This window comes from Papio anubis, chromosome 3 (genome assembly GCF_008728515.1).
Source record: "Papio anubis isolate 15944 chromosome 3, Panubis1.0, whole genome shotgun sequence".
In the NCBI taxonomy this organism is placed as follows: Eukaryota; Metazoa; Chordata; class Mammalia; order Primates; family Cercopithecidae; genus Papio; species Papio anubis.
Window position 1 is genome coordinate 181,833,223 of NC_044978.1, and position 17,906 is coordinate 181,851,128.

Below are 17,906 nucleotides of genomic sequence, written 5' to 3' on the forward strand. Positions count from 1 at the left end.
TGTCACAGCTGTGTGATTGTGGCAGGGCTTAAATACAGAGGTGGTGTGGTCAATCCTCAGAATGACAATATCCTACCAAAGGAATGACCTACACTCAAACATCCTGAGCTAAAGCTTTTTTCTAGAAAATAAAATGTCTTCAATTAAAGCCTAAAGAAAGGCATCAGGAAAGGGCATTTTCCCGACAATGTGAGGACGCCACCGGGGCAGCATACCTGGTTATTGTGCTGACGGAGAAATGAGATGGAGGCTGCGTCTCATGCATGAGAAGTTTCAGGTAAACACTGCTTTGATCTCTTGCCACGGCCACTACTGGGTCAGCTTGTCCTTGGTCACATTTATAAAACAGCTTTGGGACAAGCCTAACACAAAAGTAAGGTTAATTTGCTTAAGAAAGTAGATGAAACTCACCTGTGATAGGCCACCCTCCCTGCAGGTGGCTAAGCCAACACCTCTGGTTACCAGCAAACACCACTTCTCGCCCCCTTTCTCAGGTAGCATTCTTCAAGCACGTGACAGCATCGTCTCCAATTTCAGGGTCACTCTCTGATGCACCCACTCTGACATAACTGGGTGCTGTATTTTCTTTTTTCTTTTTTTGAGACAGACTCTCACTCTGTTGCCCAGGCTGGAGTGCAGTGGCACAATCTTGGCTCACTGCAACCTCTGCCATCCAGGTTCAAGTGATTCTCCTGTCTCAGCCTCCTGAGTAGCGGGATTACAGGTGCCTGCCAACGCACCTGGCTAATTTTTGTAGTTTTAGTAGAGACGGGGTTTCACCACCTTGGCCAGGCTGGTCTTGAACTCTTGAACTCCTGACTTCATGATCCACCTGCCTCAGCCTCCCACAGTGCTGGGATTACAGGCATGAGCCCCCGTGCCCCGCCAGGTGCTGTACTTTCTTTTGTCTGTCATAAAATTAAGTCCCTTTTTATTCACACTATTAAATGCTTTAATTAAAAACCAACTTTGAAAGTTCTCTTTCTAAACCTTTTAATCAACATCAACAAGTGCTGAACATCTGTCCACAGAGTACTGAGCACGGAGCAGGTCTGAGTGCCAGTTGCATCCCTTAGGCACTTTTGCAATTCTGTCTGCAAAATTGTCCCAAACACTCCCAGATGGCAAAGCTTAAGCTGAGATTCCTAACAAATCTAAACTGAATTCAAATGCAGAACATGGGTAACATTTTCTTACAAAAACAAAAGGGCTTATATCTGCCATCATTACTCAGTAATACTTTTAGAAACAATCAACTATTTTATCATATTGGTCTGCAAACCGCAATATCTTTAATTAAAGTCTTTTTCCTCATGGAGACTTGATCATGAGTACAATTTTTTCTGGAATATAAGAAGTAACTATTGGCTGGGTAGGGTGGCTCACGCCTATAATCCCAGCACTTTGGGAAGCCGAGACAGGGGAACCGCTTGAGACCAGGAGTTCAAGACCAGCCTGGCCAACATGGCGAAACCCCATCTCTACTAAAGATATAAAAATTGGCCGGGCATGGTGGTACATTCCTGTAATCCCAGCTACCTGGGGGGCTGAGGCAGGAAAATCGCTTGAACCCAGGAGGCAATAGTTGCAATGAGCCAAGATTCCACCACTGCACTCCAGCCTGGGTGACAGAGCGAGACTCTGTCACCACAAACAAACAAATAAAAAGAAGTTGCGGCCGGGCGCGGTGGCTCAAGCCTGTAATCCCAGCACTTTGGGAGGCCGAGACGGGTGGATCACGAGGTCAGGAGATTGAGACCATCCTGGCTAACACGGTGAAACCCCGTCTCTACTAAAAAATACAAAAACTAGCCGGGCGAGGTGGCGGCGCCTGTAGTCCCAGCTACTCGGGAGGCTGAGGCAGGAGAATGGCGTGAATCCAGGAGGCGGAGCTTCCAGTGAGCTGAGATCTGGCCACTGCACTCCAGCCTGGGCAACAGAGCGAGACTCCATCTCAAAAAAAAAATGAAAATAAAAATAAAAATAAAAAAATAAAAAGAAGTTGCTATCATTTGCAGAAAATGATAAAGCTGCAAAATTTCTGAACAGGCAAGTCATACGAACCTTTAAGTAAATGAAAAGTGTGTCTCACAAGTAATCAAAGAAATGCAAATTACAATGATGAAAACGAAAAAGAATATGCACCAAAATGTAATTTTGGTTTTCTTTCAGTAGTTTCATTATAAAGATTATTTCCTTTTTTATATTTTCCTTAAATTTTGTTCATTTAACATGTATTACTTTCAAAAGAAGGTAAGTTATTTTAAAAAGAAGTATCAGCCGGGTGTGGTAGCTCACGCCTGTAATTCCAGCACTTTGGAAGGCCAAGGCAGGTAGATCACTTGAGGTCAGGAGTTTGAGACCAGTCTGGCCAACATGGTGAAACCCCATCTCTACCAAAAAATACAAAAATTAGCTGGCAGTAGTGGCTCTCCCCTGTAATTCCAGCTTCTTGGGAGGCTGAGGTGGGAGAATCACTTGAACCTGGGAGGCAGAGACTGCAGTAAGCTAGATGCAGTCCAGTCTGGGCATCATAGAGTGAGACCCTATCTCAAAAAAAAATAAAAAATATAGAGAAGTATCAACTTCTGCCCAAAAAACTGATATATATTTAACTTTTTTTGAAATATTTGTATTGGTGAGAAGAATCAGGCACAATCACATTCTGGTAGTGGGAGTATACTTTGGTATGTTTCTGCAGTATGTTCTCAGAAGTGGGAGCTGGGCTGTGAGTACGCAAGGGCATACAGAGTGGTATAATGCACATTGGAGACTCACAAGGCGGGAGGCTGGGAGGAAGGTGAGGGACAGAAAACTACATATTGGGTACAAGATACAGTACTTGGGTGACAAGTGTACTAAAATCTCAGGACTCACCATGCAACCAAAATTCAGCCATGTAACCAAACCACTTGTACCCCAAAAACTACTGAAATTTTTCTTAAAATGTGTATATGAAGAAAGAAAGAAAGAAAGAAAGAAAGAAAGAAAGAAAGAAAGAAAGAAAGAAAGAAAGAAAGAAAGAAAGAAAGAAAGAGAAAGACAAGAAAGAAAGGACAAACGATGGTATGTTTCTGAAGAGCAGTTTCACAGTAAGTACCAAAAATTTTTTAAAAATCCACTTCTAGGTTATCCACTCAAGAGAAATGAAAACATGCCTATACAAATCTTGTAGGCAAATGTTCACAATACCATAATTCATAAATTGGCCAAAACATGAACTCAATAATATCCATCTGATGGATAGATAAAATATGGTATTATTCATATAATACTCTCACCAATAAAAATGAACAAACTACCGATACATGCTACAACAAGACCCAATCTCAAAATTAAGTAAAAGAAGCCAAATGCAAAAGTCCACTTATACTATGACCCAGTTCTATAAAATGTCCAGAAAATACAAATCTTTGTTTTCAGACAGAGTCTCTCTCTGCTGCCCAGGCTGGAATGCAGTGGCACAATCTCTGCTCACTGCCAACTTCGCCTCCCACGTTCAAGCAATTCTCCTGCCTCAGCCTCCCAAGTAGCTGGGATTACAGATGCCCGCCACCACACCCGACTAATTTTTGTATTGTTAGTACAGACAGGGTTTCACCATGTTGGCCAGGCTGGTCTTGAACTCCTGACCTCAAGAGATCCACCCACCTTGGCCTCCCAAAGTGCTGGGAGTAAAGGCGTGAGCCACCGTGCCTGACAAAAACACAAATCTTAAGGGACAGAAAATAGATGAGTGGCTGCCTAGGAGTGGGGGCGGGAACCGGAGGTTACTGCAATGGGCCCAAGGACCTTTGGGGTGATAGAAATGTGATAAAATTGAAGTTTACTATACACTCAAAACGAGTAGGTTTCAAGAAATGTAAATTATACCGCCATAAAGCTATTAGAAAATTTGTTTTAAATTCAAAGCCTGGCCAGGCATGGTGGTTCACACCTGTAATCCCAGCACTTTGGGAGGCCGAGGCAGGTGGATCATGGGGTCAGGAGTTTGAGACCAGCCTGGCCAATCTGGTGAAACCCTGTCTCTACTAAAAATACAAAAATTAGCTGGGTGTGGTGGTGTGCACCTGTAATCCCAGCTACTCGGGGGGCTGAGGCAGGAGAATAGCTTGGGAGGCGGAAGTTGCAGTGAGCCGAGATCGCGCTTAGGCAAACGAACAAGACTCTGTCTCAAAAAAAAAAAAAAAAAAAAATTCAAAGCCTGGGCTGCTAACTCAACTTCCAAGAATTCTCGGAAAAAGAAAATTATACACAAACATTGATGTACAATAGTTAATTGCCAAAAAAAAATTTATGTAAAATTTTATCACAATCACATAGTAAAACAATGACCCATAACTAAAATTACTGTTTCATAACAGAAAAATGCTAATAAAATATTTAGTGAAAATTAGGTTACACAATTGCATGTAATTTTGACCCCATTTTGAATAAGAAACTCATAAAAAGTATACAGCAAAATATTAACAGCGATTACTTCCAGGTGGTAGCAGAATTGAAGGTGATTTTTTTTCTTCTTAGTGCTATTCTCTATAGTCCAAATTTTTACAATGAAAATGCATTACTTTTTACAATGGATGGTTAGTATTTTGTTTTTCTAATTATAATTTTAGACTTTTTTGGATTTTTTTTTCTTGATAGTTTAAGAACAGAATAGCTGAAATGAGCTCAAATTCAGGAATACTGCTCTACATCCTTTGAATTCTTCCCTCTCTTTCCATGCTCATACCTTTTAGTACTTCAACCAAAAAAGTAAAAGAGATAAAATACTGGTAAATACCTAATTAATGATGCTGCAGCAACATGTCGCACCCTGGGGTCTTCATCTCCAAGCAAATGGATGACAACATTATTGAGCACTCGTTCTTGCAGCTTTAAAAGCTTTAGAGAGAAGGATAATAAAAATAAACATAATCTTGTATTTGACTAAATTTTAGGTAAGATATTTTGGAAAGCTAGTGAGAAAGAACTCAACATTGCTGGACTTAAATCCATATGACACACTTATAACTTTCATGATATAAACTGTGAAATAAACAGATCTAAAATACGATGAATGCATTTAGAGAAATTCCACAAGGAAAGCCTCACTTTCACCTCCTTGAAAGTAAAACAGCATCTCACAAAAATAAGCCGCTTACCCCTGTATAATGATGAGCCCCTCTGTGTAAGTTTTCTGCTTTTGCCTCCAAAAAGCTCACCAGCCTAACAAAAGAGCACATTTAACAATGAAATCATTTAGTTACTCAGTAAACACTTTCCGCCAGCTTGCTTCAGAGCAGGCTCAGTCAGGCGCCCTGGAAGGCCCTTGGGCAGCACTTACTCAAGACAACAGAAAAGGCCGATGGCTTTAAACAAATAGAGGTGGCATTCCTCTCACAACTCCAGACTCAATAAGATAGCACTCAGTAAACTGTTTTTCTTTTTCTTCAAAATAAATACTATTTCAAAACACTCTGTAAGTCCCGTACAGAACTGGCTCAAACCACAGACGGGGCGAGCTGGTCCCTCCATAACCTGCTATCTTGCTGCCCACTCACACACCTATCTGTGGGTGGAGCCGAGAACAGTCCCAGATTTATAAACATTCTAAGGATTAAATAAAATAACCCACAAGGGCTCTATAAAAGGTGGCTTGGGGGGAAAAACAAAAACAAAAAAAAAAAAACACCTGAATTATAAAAATTTCCCTTCTAAAATAAAGTACTGACAGAAAACTTCTCCTGCCAAAACTTTACTCTTAGAAAATGAAAGTTCCAACACAGCTCATGTTTTTTGTTTTTTTTTTTTTGAGACGGAGTCTCGCTCTGTCGCCAGGCTGAAGTGCAATGGCCACGATCTTGGCTCACTGCAACCACAGCTCACATTTTTTAATTGCAACAAAATATAAACCAGCTGTCTTACCTAGGTTCAGTATAATGATGAGTATATTCTATTTAAACAAGCAGAATTAACATAAGCTACGTTTTTTAAAAAGTTTAAGACAAAGATGAAAAATTCTAAGCTCTTTTATTCTTACTATCCAGAACACTTAAATGACTAGGACTATCCAAAAACAAAAAACTACTCTTCTATTTATCTTTTAAAATTCTAGGCCAGGTACAGTGGCTCATGCCTGTAATCCCAGCACTTTGGGAGGCCAAGATTGGAGGATCAATCGAGCTCAGGAGTTTGAGACCAGCCTGGGCAACATAGCAAGACCCCATTTCTACAAAAAATAAAATATTAGCCAGTGTGATGGCACACACCTATTGTCCTAGCTAACCGGGAGGCTGAGGCAGGAGGACCACTCGAGTCCTGGAGCTCAAAGCTGCAGTGAGCTATGACTGTGCTACTGCATCCAAGCCTGGGCAACAGAGCAAGATCATGTCTCTAAATAAATAATAAAATAAAATAAAATCCACGCATAGGGCAAAGTTCAGCAAAAAGCCACTGGGAGGAGAAAATCACTGTCATCTACCTAAACCACTCAGATTTCTGATGGGCAGGGTACTTGATAACATCATTCCTTATACCAAGTGACCCCAGGACTTTCAATTGAGCTTAGTTCATGAAATCTAATGGACGTGACTCACTTACCTGAAGTCAATCTCCGCAAGGGTTTCCAGAAGCTCTGTCCTCACCAGCCAATAGGAACTGTTCCTCAGAGTCAGCACGTCGATGATCAGCTGCAGTCCTAACTCACTGTAGCTGCTGCTGCAGAGACTCATGACACAATGCTGGAACACAAGGTCCGAGGCAAGAGGGCAGTAGGTTAGTCCCACTCAGTGCCCGCGTCTTGACGGTTTGAGAACTGTCAGTCTTCAACACACAACGTTCTGGGTTTAACTGCAACCAGGATGTTGCACTTTTCCCACACCTCTCAAGAACATTGATGGTATATATTTTATCTCAGTAAATACAAGCTTAAAAGTGAATATGTCCCTTTCACATAACTGGTTCTTTTTTTCTTCCATTTCTGCTTATGTCATGGTTTCAATTCTCAAACGGCAACTTCACAAACATTGATCAGTCACAAAGGGGCCTGCCGCACAGCTCCAACACCACTTCTAAATAAATCGCAGACCCAGGGTAGGAACGAGGGACCTACACCAAGGACCACCCCACTATATCACTATGTACTCCAAGGCATGGGAGAACAGAACAGGCCCCTACTTCTGTACCCCTCCCCTGCAGCCTCAGGCACCCAGGGGCACCATCATATGCATGGCTGACACATAGACCCCCAGCTAGTCATGAGACTGAGCTGTTAGCACGCTTCCTTCTGCTCAAGACAGACACAACTGACTGAAACAAAACCTGGAAACTAGGGAAAAATTACTGTCAGGCATGACATTTTAAAAGGGGGAGGTATCGCACAAATTTGACAATTCTAAGTTTTTTGCTTTGATTTTTACTAGTTAATTTTGACTCTTGTTGACTGGCCAGTTGTGACTTACGAGCCAGCTGGTATGGAAAGGTTCAACATGCTATCACTTAAAGAATTGGGGCCATTCCACTTCATACAAACACAGAGGTTGAGTAAATAATCCCTAAGGCTCACTTTAACTCTTACTACACTATGGGCCTAACACAGTGGTTTTTGTTTTTTTTTTTTAATTCAACTGATTATTATTACTATTATTTTTGAGACAGTCTCACTCCGTTGCCCAGGCTACAGGGCAGTGATGCAGCCACGCCTCACTGCAGCCTTCATCTCCGGGGCTCAAGTAATCCCCCCACCTCAGCCTCCCGAGTAGCTGAGACTACAGGTATGCACCACCACGCCCAATTAATTTTTTTTTTTCTTTTTAATTTTCTGTAGAGACAGGATCAACCATGTTGCCCATAGTCTTGAACTCCTGGGCTCAAGCAATCCTTCCACCTTGGCCTCCCAAAGTGCTCAGTTTACAGGCATGAGTCACCATGCCCAGCATATTCAACAGACTTTACATGTAATGATAGGTTATTTCTAAATATATCCTTTAGGAAAAAGTCTATTTCAAACAAATATTCTGAGAATTAAAACTTAAACTGAAGTTTATGAAGCATTAACTTTACTGGCAATGTTTTCTTTCTAAAGCTAAGAGATGGATACATGGTGGATATTACTGGTTACAGCTTTAGAGTGTATGGAAATATTTCCTATTAAGCTCCAATTTTAATTGTAGCAATGATAAAATGTCCACTAAGTGAAGAAATGGTTCCACAGAAGATTATGCTCACCCTCACAGCTGTACAAGCCAGCTTGCAAGTAACAGAAGACTCATCCTTCAGTGTTTTCCGCAGCAAAGGAATGCAATCCGCCAAAGAAAATGTATTTCCTAACCAGAAGAACAAAAAACAAACATCATCATGTAAACTTAAACCTTAGTAAGGATATCTAGAAAAAACACAGCTGAAAAACTGGCTATTACCTGTCAGGGTTCTAATGGCGCCCATCCAATCTCCCACGTGGAAGCGGGACCTGCTGAGGATGGAGCAGATGAGGGTCCCACAGAGAATGGCAGTGGCTCCTCGAACCTGTGGGTCTCCATGATCGATGTAGTTCAAGATATCTGAGACATACTGTTCCTCTGTGGAGATAAATTGCCCAGCCATGGAACAATTTCCTACTATCAACTTTCTAGCTCAAAACAAAAGCTTAATTCTCAGGAAAGAGAAAAAGAGCATGTATGAAGAGAAGATCCAAATTCAGAAATGACTTCACTATAATAACCCTAAGTGATTAAAAAAAAAAAAAAAGTTTCAGGATTTAAGGATTACAGATTCATCATATTGCCAATATGTCCTCAATACCACAGACTTTCTGGATTGTAATTCTAGGCTGTCAGATAGTAAATCTGATTAAAATTCCAGATTCCACTTAAAAAAAGATTAGAAAAAACCCTATATATAAACCCTTACCTCATATAAATTCAAAAACACAAGTGTACCCTCTCATCCAAAGAAAGAGAGCGAGCGACACGGCTCCACAATAAGCATGGGCAGGGTGCAGACACGGGTCCACTGCTGCCTCAGCCAGTCCTGGTGCCCACTCACCCTGAGTGTGAATGCCTGGCCTGGCTGAGTGTGACTCAGCACCACCGTGACCATGCACAATTTGTGCTTTAGGTTTAAATCCGACGCGTATATAAGTTGGCTCTTACGTGCTGAGGTTTCTATTTTTTTCCTCTACAGGTTTCATCTAAAGAGAAACCATGAAACAAAGAACTTCACTATTCATGTGTTTTCTGAAGAGCTACAACGCGGGTCAAATATCCCAAATAAACTCAAAACACCGCTCTAAAACTAAAATAGTCAATACTGAAATCGTTTTTACAATAATGATTAAATCTGAGAAAATAAGATGTGAACTTTTAACATACCAGGGTATTCTGTGGTGTCAAGAGGAACTTTATAGAGTTTGCTGAAGAAAGATTCTGGGTGGAGAGCCACAGCTGCTCCCACACAGCTGAGGGCCAGGGCCTTCACGCTGACCCTCACATCCCGGTCCGGAACCAGCACTGCAAAGAAATCACCCAAGCCACCTTCAGCCTCAAACAACAGATTGTTTTCAAATGAACAAAACCAGACCCAGTAACCTACCTGCTCCCATCATTTCCTCCCTTCCCCTTGGCTAGTGAAAACCAAACTCATCCTCAGATTCTACTGCCTCTGCTACACACAATACATAAACGGGCACCAAGTTGACCTCTGAAACCTAGTTATTTCCTTCAACTCTGCACGTCCCCTTTTGTACTCACCATTTTTTCCCCCTGTTAGCAAAAACGAAGCAGATAAAAGGCGGACACAATGGACAAGAGGTGCAGAATCATCATCAGTGGACTGTCCGATGTCACCTTTGATGCGGCAAGGCTAGAAAGGAGACAGTGACACTTGTTTGTCTCATACTCAACCAATACATTCATGCATTAGTTCATTCAACAAATAGTCCTAGAGTAGCACTTAGACACTGGGTGCTGGGGATAAAGAGATGCCCTGGTCTGTGCTCATATGCACACCTGACCTCACAGAGACCATGGCCAAGCAGAAACAGACAAGTCAGAGGCAGCTGGACACAGGGTCCCAGGGCTGTGGCAGGGGATAAATGCAGCATGCAGGGAGGGTGGGCACAGTAAGAAGGCACCTGACACTAGGCATTCAGACAAGGCTGCTCTGGAAGCAAAGCATGAGTGGTCTTCTACAGGACCAGCAGAAGCTACTCAGGGAAAGGTAACAGCCTGGGGAAGCCCAAAGCTAAGACGAAGTGGGCCGGGTAGACAGGGAGATGCCAAAGGCTGTAATTCTGATTGCTGGGAGAAACTGTGAAACGCTATTCCTTGCCCTTGAGGAATTAAAAGTGAAGACAGTTACATTTACATGTAAAAAGGTAATATAAACAGAGACTTTTAAAACAGTTCAATAGAACCAAAACATGGTGCAAGGCCATACGCAGCCATCAAATGAATGGCCCAAGAAATCAGACAAGGAAACACTCAGTACAGAATAGATTTCTCTGGGGCACACTCTCAAAGGAGGCAGAACTAAGGCAATTCTTAACGCTGTCAGTAGCACCTGGAAAGGCGGAAAACAACAGGCCTGGGAAGAGCTGGTATTTAAAGGGGAAATTTAAAGGCCCAGGGATGGGAAAGCAATAAAGTAGATAGTAGCCAGCGCGATTTTAAATCCTCACACAAGCTCAGAAACACCAAGTTGTCTCAAGCCTATGTCCCTCACCTTGTTTTCTTGATCACCCGGTTCAGTAGCTTCATCTCTCAACACAAATTTATCAACACTGCTGTCAGAAGGCTGCCTGCTGTGACTCATGTTTTTCAATAAATGTGCTTGTTGAAGGGCTTTAAAAACAGAGAAATCAAGATTAAGTGACAAATTTCCACTTAAGATACAATTATACATTTATGCTAAGATAACTCAAAAGCATAAGATTTAGATGAAGAAAAAGTATGATTATTCCTCAATTGGTCATTTTCATCAGCTATTCAGAACTCAGAAAACAATATCAAAGGATTTCTTCTTGATAGCAAAGACATAATTAAGATGTCCAGGGCTGAATACAAGACCACTTTGTAGCGCGTCACCTGTGGTCCACATACCCATGGAAGAGTTCCTGAAGGCCTCCGAGGCTTCATCAGGAAGAACACCTGTGGCTTCCTCATCTTCATCCTGGGGCTGTCCAATCTGCAGGCCCAAATACTGGTTGTCGGTACCGTCTAACACCTAAACAGTTCAAGGGGGGCTGTGAGAATTTTGAAGTGTGATCACCAAGAGACAAGCCCTCCAACATGGAAATGCAACGAAGAAAGAGCACATTTTACACACAGAACACAAATGTACTCATCTGTCATTTATTTCAATGCACAGAAATGTGTGCATGGAAACTGCTAAGAGCTTACTGATCACTCATTCCCACTACATTATGAAAAGCTCTATTAGCTCTAAAAACTCCAAAAAAATTCCAATGTGGACATTTCTTTTTAATATAAAAAAGAAAAAACCCATACAAAAATATTTGTCTTCACGAACAAATTTTACAGCAAGTTGGAAATATGAGGACAAAGCTTTTAGACAAAAATCTAACAATATAACAGGTTACCTCCTAAATTGCAAAGACTAAATCTACTAAATTTAGGGCATGGTATTTCATATGTTTAGCCATCAGCTTGGGGCATGATTCCACATCAGAAGTTGTTCCATGTCCACTTGAAATGTCCTGTGTAATTTACCTAAAAAAACTGAGCAATGGACTCTAAAACTACCAGCAAATTATTACCAAAATATTAGTTTGCTAACTATTATACTATTAAGTAAAACACTCAATGATATAAATGTTTTAAATTAAAATCAGAATGTAAAAGCAACTCCAATTCTGGGTATTTAGCCAAAAAAATGGAAAGCAGAGTCTCCAGGAGATATTTGTACACGCATGTTCATAACAGCACGATTCACAATAGCTAAAGCATGAAAGCAATACAAGTGTCCATGGACAGAGAAATGGAAAAGCAAAATGTGGCCTATCCATACAATGGAATAGCATTTGGCCTGAAACATTAGGAAGTTCTAACACAGGCTACAATATGCATGAGCTTTGCGGACATTATGCTAACTAAAACAAATACGGTGTGACTCCTAAAGTATATGAGAACCTAAAGTAGTCAAATTCAGAAGACAGAAAGAAGAATGGTGGTTGCCAGGGACTTGGCGGGGAAGGAGGAATAGAGAGTTCAATGGGAACAGAGCTTCAGTGTCACATGATCAAAAGGTTACACAGATGGGTGGAGCGATGATTCCATGACATTATTTAATTATTTATTCCAGCAAGCTGTATACGTAAAAAATGGTTAAGAAGGTAGATTTTATGTTACACATATTTAACCACAGTTTTTAAAACTGAAAATAAAATGGAGTATAAAACAACATAGACTCGTACCAAACGTTATTAGACTATCCATGAGGGTTTCTTTTTTTTTTTTTTTTTTGAGGCGGAGTCTCGCTCTGTCGCCCAGGCTGGAGTGCAGTGGCGCGATCTCGGCTCACTGCAAGCTCCGCCTCCCGGGTTTACGCCATTCTCCTGCCTCAGCCTCCCGAGTAGCTGGGACTACAGGCGCTGCCACCACGCCCGGCTAATTTTTTGTATTTTTAGTAGAGACGGGGTTTCACTGTGTTAGCCAGGATGGTCTCGATCTCCTGACCTCGTGATCCGCCCGTCTCGGCCTCCCAAAGTGCTGGGATTACAGGCTTGAGCCACCGCGCCCGGCCGAGGGTTTCTTGTCCACTAACTCAGAGATGAGAGGTACTTACACCTATGCTGCTATAAAACGGGAAATGTTGTAAAAGTTTTTTGAAAAGTCAAAAGTTCTTAAAATAATGCACAGTATTAATCACATTTCATTAAGACCACAGATCTGTTTATAATAGGCTCCTTCAGGATTTTTAAAAATAATTATTTAACCAGGGCCTAAAAAGGCCTTAAAAAATGTAAAATGCACTCAATTTTAGCAGAGTTCACATAATCAACTATTCCAATTTTTTACCTCAGTGTTCAGTGGAAAAGACACTAAGCTGTTCCCTTCAGTGAAGGTATCAGATGAGGTCAAGCTCTCCACTAGTGAGCTAAGCTGCGCTATCATTAGGGGTATTAGACAAGAAGAGAACAAGCAGGAGGGTTCAGGTCTGCGTCTCCAGGGAAGAGCTCAAAAGATGGCAGACAGTAGGGTCGGGCATGGTAGCTCACAAATATAATCCCAATACTTCAGGAGGCCAAGATGGGTGGATCACTTGAGGTCAGGAGTTTGAGACCAGCCTGGCCAACATGGTGAAACCCCATCTCTACTAAAAATACAAAAATTAGCTGTGTGTGATGGTGCCCGCCTGTAATCCCAGCTACTCAGGAGGCTAAGGCAGGAGAATCGCGCAAGCCTGGGAGGCAGAAGTTGCAGTGAGCTGGGAACGTGCTACTGCACTTTATTTTTTTATTTTTATTTTTTTGAAACGGAGTCTCGCTCTGTCACCCAGGCTGGAGTGCAGTGTCACGATCTCGGCTCACTGCAACCTCCGCCTCCTGGGCTCAAGCAATTCTCCTGCCTCAGCCTCCCTAATGGCTAGGATTACAGGCATGTGCCACCACACCCAGCTAATTTTTGTATTTTTAGTAGAGACGGGGTTTCACCATGCTGGCCAGGCTGATCTCGAACTCCTGACCTCAAGTGATCCGCCCACCTCGGCCTCCCAAAGTGCTAGGATTACAGGCGTGAGCCACTGTGCCCGGCCTCCACTGCACTATAGAGTAAGACTCTGTCTCAAATAAAAAATAAAAGATGGCAGGCCTCTCCGCACACTTACAATTTCAGAACTGTCTGAAGGGGTGACAGCTGAATCAGGCCCTTCGGTGGTGGTCTGGGAGCTGTCGCTGATGGGCGAGGAGGCCTGGGTCCCATCATTCAGGTCCATGGCAGGGTCAGATGGGACAGCGCTGACCTGGCTGGAGCTGTGGCTCAAGATATCCTCCTCATCCCCATCAGTGGCAGAGCTTGTCAAGTCACAGCTGGCCAGATCCACTGAGTCCGCCTGCAGCGTGTGCTGTGACCGTGGCTGCTCTGTGATGATGTCGTGACCTGTTGACCCTGGAGTGGAAACCCCTGAAGAAGTAGCCAGCTCTCCACTGATATCATCCTTCACTGAGGCTGAAGACAGAGAAACACTCATTTGTCAAATGGCGAGAGAAAACACTCAATATGGAATCAAAGGTTTGCAAAATAACAAAAAGTTCCACCGTCATCAAATGTTTCCATTTGATGGAATGTTTGATGAAATGTTTCCAAATGTCATCACTGCATAGCATCCTGAAGACAGTGAAATGCAGGACAGCAGTGCATCCTTCATGTACCACTCACACTGCCTCTCGCTACAGTACCCATCTTAATAAAATAAGGCTTATCAGAAGGTAATATTCTCAAACAGTGTTTCACTGCAAAAACTGAAGTTCAAGTTCTTAACCAACTACTCCAAGCCCTGGCTAGGGCAATTTATAAAGACGTTCGTAATTAAGGGGCAGCCTATTCAGGGGCACAAAACTAGGCGGTCCCAGACATGCAGATCCTCTAAGCAAGCAGTGGTCAGAAACAACTGTAATCTCTCTGGGGTGGGCTTGCCTTCTTCCAAGCCACGTTCGGATCTCGACTCCAGTCCTATTATTCTCCTGGAAGATAAACTTCTAACACATTTTCCTAGTTGACTTTTTAAATTACCATTTAAAAACAAAAAAGACTACATAGAAATCATGGCAAAAAGGTCAACACGAAGCTGTTGGCAGTGGTCACTCCTGGGGCAGTTGGGTTGGTAAGCGTGTGACCTTTATACTAGTCTAGATCGCTGTGATGTTTTATTGTTGTTTAATTTGTGTAATCAAAAATAAAATCTATTTTTATTTTGTAAATAAATAATTACTACTAGAATTATTCAGATTTTCCTCCCTAAATATTTAAGTCTTACTTTCAGTTACAGCTAAAATATTCTTTTAGATAGGATTATACAACCAAAACCACCCTCATATAATCCAGTTATTAGTACCTTAAGTTAATCCTCATCTTTTATAAAGTACACAGAGAATTTCATTAGATAACTATCTGTAACTGGCCAGGCACAGTGGCTCACGCCTGTAATCCCAGCACTGTGGGAGGCTGAGGCAGGCGGATCACTTGAAGTCAGGAGTTCAAGACCAGCCTGGTCAACATGGTAAAACCTCGTCTCTACAAAAAATACAAAAATTAGCCAGGCGTGGTGACGGGCACCTGTAGTCCCAGCTACTTGGGAGGCTGAGGTAGGAGAACGGCTGGAACCCAGAAGGCGGAGGCTGCAGTGCGCCAAGAGCACACCACTCCATGCCAGTGACATTGGGTATTGGCACTGGGTGACAGAGTAAGACTCTTTATCTCAAAAAAAAAAAAAAAGATAACTATCTGTAAACAAAGGCAGATTCTTTCAAGTTAAACTATCCATAGGCAATTTTTCATCCCACAATTTTTCATCCCATTTCCAACCCCCAGCATAACCCATCCAACTCATGAGACGTTTCGACGTGCCATCCCTACTCACAAAGCCCTATGCTCAAGGAGCATAAACCTAATTTTAAAACCGTCTAAACCACAGAAAACAGCAAATATACGATGCAAACACCACAGACACACAAGCTTCAGAGTAAGTATTATGAAAGAAGCCCGAATATCCCCCATTTAAGCAACCTGGGTCCACTGCTGCCCCCAGTTGTGCTGTCCACCAGGTGCAGGGGGACAGGCAGGAAGGGCATGGGGTGGACGGCAGAGAGTGAAGGTCCACACCAGTGGCTAACTAGTGAGAACTACCTGCAAAGGCAGAGCTGCTGACATCCGATCTCGACTCAGAGTCATCCTCCAAGGCTTCTTCTTCTCCTAAGAGCACTTTGCCTAGTAAATAATGTACAACATTCCTTTAGTTTGCTAAAAATAAGGATTTCAAAATTAAGTAAATGCACTCTAAAATGAAACTCATAAGAATATTTAATTTACTCTAATATGGTTTATCATCATATATAAGTATTTTTATAGCTCTACAGTATTAAACACAAAGAATGTAGAGATGTTATGTTTAGAATGCTATTAAAGTTAATAAACCTATATGGAAAAAGTTAAAAGCAATGATTCTCAAAGTATACCACAAAACATTTTAATAATTTATATTTACTGATTTCAATTATTAAATTATCTATAGTACTACTTCAACTTAAAAATAGTAAGTTTTAACTGTAAAGACCCAATGCTATTGGCCTTTGAAATATTCATGTGATAGCTCCAATGACACACCAGAATTTGTACATAAAACTCTAACACCTAAAAGTCACTTTCATTTTATTATCTTTTAATTTTCTTGACTTTATGATTAACAATCAGAACTCAAGCATTATATGATCTGGAAGGATGAAATAATATTTCACTTGAAAGTTCTAAAAATACATTTTATTGTTCATCTTCAGAATTACATTAATGAAAACAAATGAAACCAACAGTCTTAATATGACTTAACTGAACTCATTAAATCTTTGTGGCTACATTACATATTAATGTCATTAAATGACACTATCAAAATAATTATTGGAAATTTCTAATTTCTGCTCTTCAAAGAATAAGTCAGAAGTATAACTTCCACAAATTTACAATGATGTGACATTAAAGGTGAAAAAAATTAGCAAAGGAAACCCAAAGTCTAGGTTAAATTAACACAGCAACTTGGCCTATCTACTAAATAATAGGAAACTTTATTACAAAATAAGTTCTTTCCCTTGAGAAATCAAATAAAATGCCAAAAAGGTGAATTCAGATCTTAACAAAAGCCATCTCTATCTTTCAAATCAGTGGTTTGCAAATATGTTCCATAGACCATCCCCAGGGTAATTTCCTCAAAGGCACAAGCGCTAGGCTACCCTCAGAAGAGAGGCTCCAGGACACCCCGCCACGTGCACCCTAATCCTATATCCAACACAACTCTGCTTTCATCTGTCTTATAATTTGGGCAGATTGCACTTAAAAAAAGGATTTTCTAGCTATAACAAAACAGTTTGAAGACACAGCTCTAAATGGGGGAAAAAATACCAAAAGGGCTTAAAAGAGACAGGATATATCCCATGTCCTAGCCAGAAGAGGATAAACTAATCTCAACAATGTGAACCAGTCATCTTCTTTTTCACTGCCACTGGAAAGAGTGACTAAGAAACAAACAAGTGTCAGAGTAACTTAGTCACAGGTCCGAAAATCTCTCCTAATTCAAGAATATAGAGATGAATTTTTCCTAGAATCTTTTTGGCTTTTCAACAATGTTTCGCTAAAATCTCGAATTTGATTAAGTATCTCATACTGTGATGACCCAAATATTATAGATTCCAAGTTCTTTCAAGAAATGTTTACTTAATTCAATGAAGGCTAGAATGTTATTCCTGTTAAGATCCCATTCAATACTGCAAATAATATTAGGCATTAGGCTCTCAATTAAACACTCAAATCATGACACAAAAAAGGATCAGTCTTTTAAGATTTCAAAATAGAAAGTGACAGCAATTTTTTTCCTATGCAAATCCCCACTGGAAAAGAAAATAACTGGCATTGCAAAAGATAATGTGTACCAAAACTATCAGAAACACTTTAATAAAAGTTAAGCTTTATCAGAACATTCTGATATGTACAAAGTTAGATATGGCTGAAAAATGATAACCAGGTCCAAATTAAAACAGTCCAACAGAGGAAACTTTTTTTGTTGTTTTTTTTTAACGACACGAGGTCTCATTCTGTTGCCCAGGCTGGAGTGCAGTGGCATGATCACAGCTCACTGTGACCTCAAACTCCTGGGCTCAAACAATCCTCTTGCCTCAGCCTCCAGAACAGCAGCTGAGGCTACAG

The 17,906-nt window shown here is 41.2% G+C and overlaps 1 protein-coding gene across 1 annotated transcript in view; it reads right to left on the reverse strand.

The window, feature by feature from the left end:
* The window catches only part of HTT (huntingtin), a 162,453-nt gene that overhangs the window by 96,208 nt on the left and 48,339 nt on the right, over window positions 1-17,906 (reverse strand). The window contains exons 11-22 of the mRNA XM_021938205.2: window positions 15,843-15,923; window positions 13,825-14,165; window positions 11,079-11,202; window positions 10,702-10,820; window positions 9,729-9,840; window positions 9,351-9,488; window positions 8,400-8,558; window positions 8,209-8,306; window positions 6,583-6,722; window positions 5,145-5,208; window positions 4,784-4,884; window positions 216-362 (exon numbers count right to left, since the gene is read on the reverse strand). Of these exons, the coding sequence (XP_021793897.2) occupies window positions 216-362; window positions 4,784-4,884; window positions 5,145-5,208; window positions 6,583-6,722; window positions 8,209-8,306; window positions 8,400-8,558; window positions 9,351-9,488; window positions 9,729-9,840; window positions 10,702-10,820; window positions 11,079-11,202; window positions 13,825-14,165; window positions 15,843-15,923 (1,624 nt within the window). The remainder of the gene's footprint in view (window positions 1-215; window positions 363-4,783; window positions 4,885-5,144; window positions 5,209-6,582; window positions 6,723-8,208; window positions 8,307-8,399; window positions 8,559-9,350; window positions 9,489-9,728; window positions 9,841-10,701; window positions 10,821-11,078; window positions 11,203-13,824; window positions 14,166-15,842; window positions 15,924-17,906) is intronic.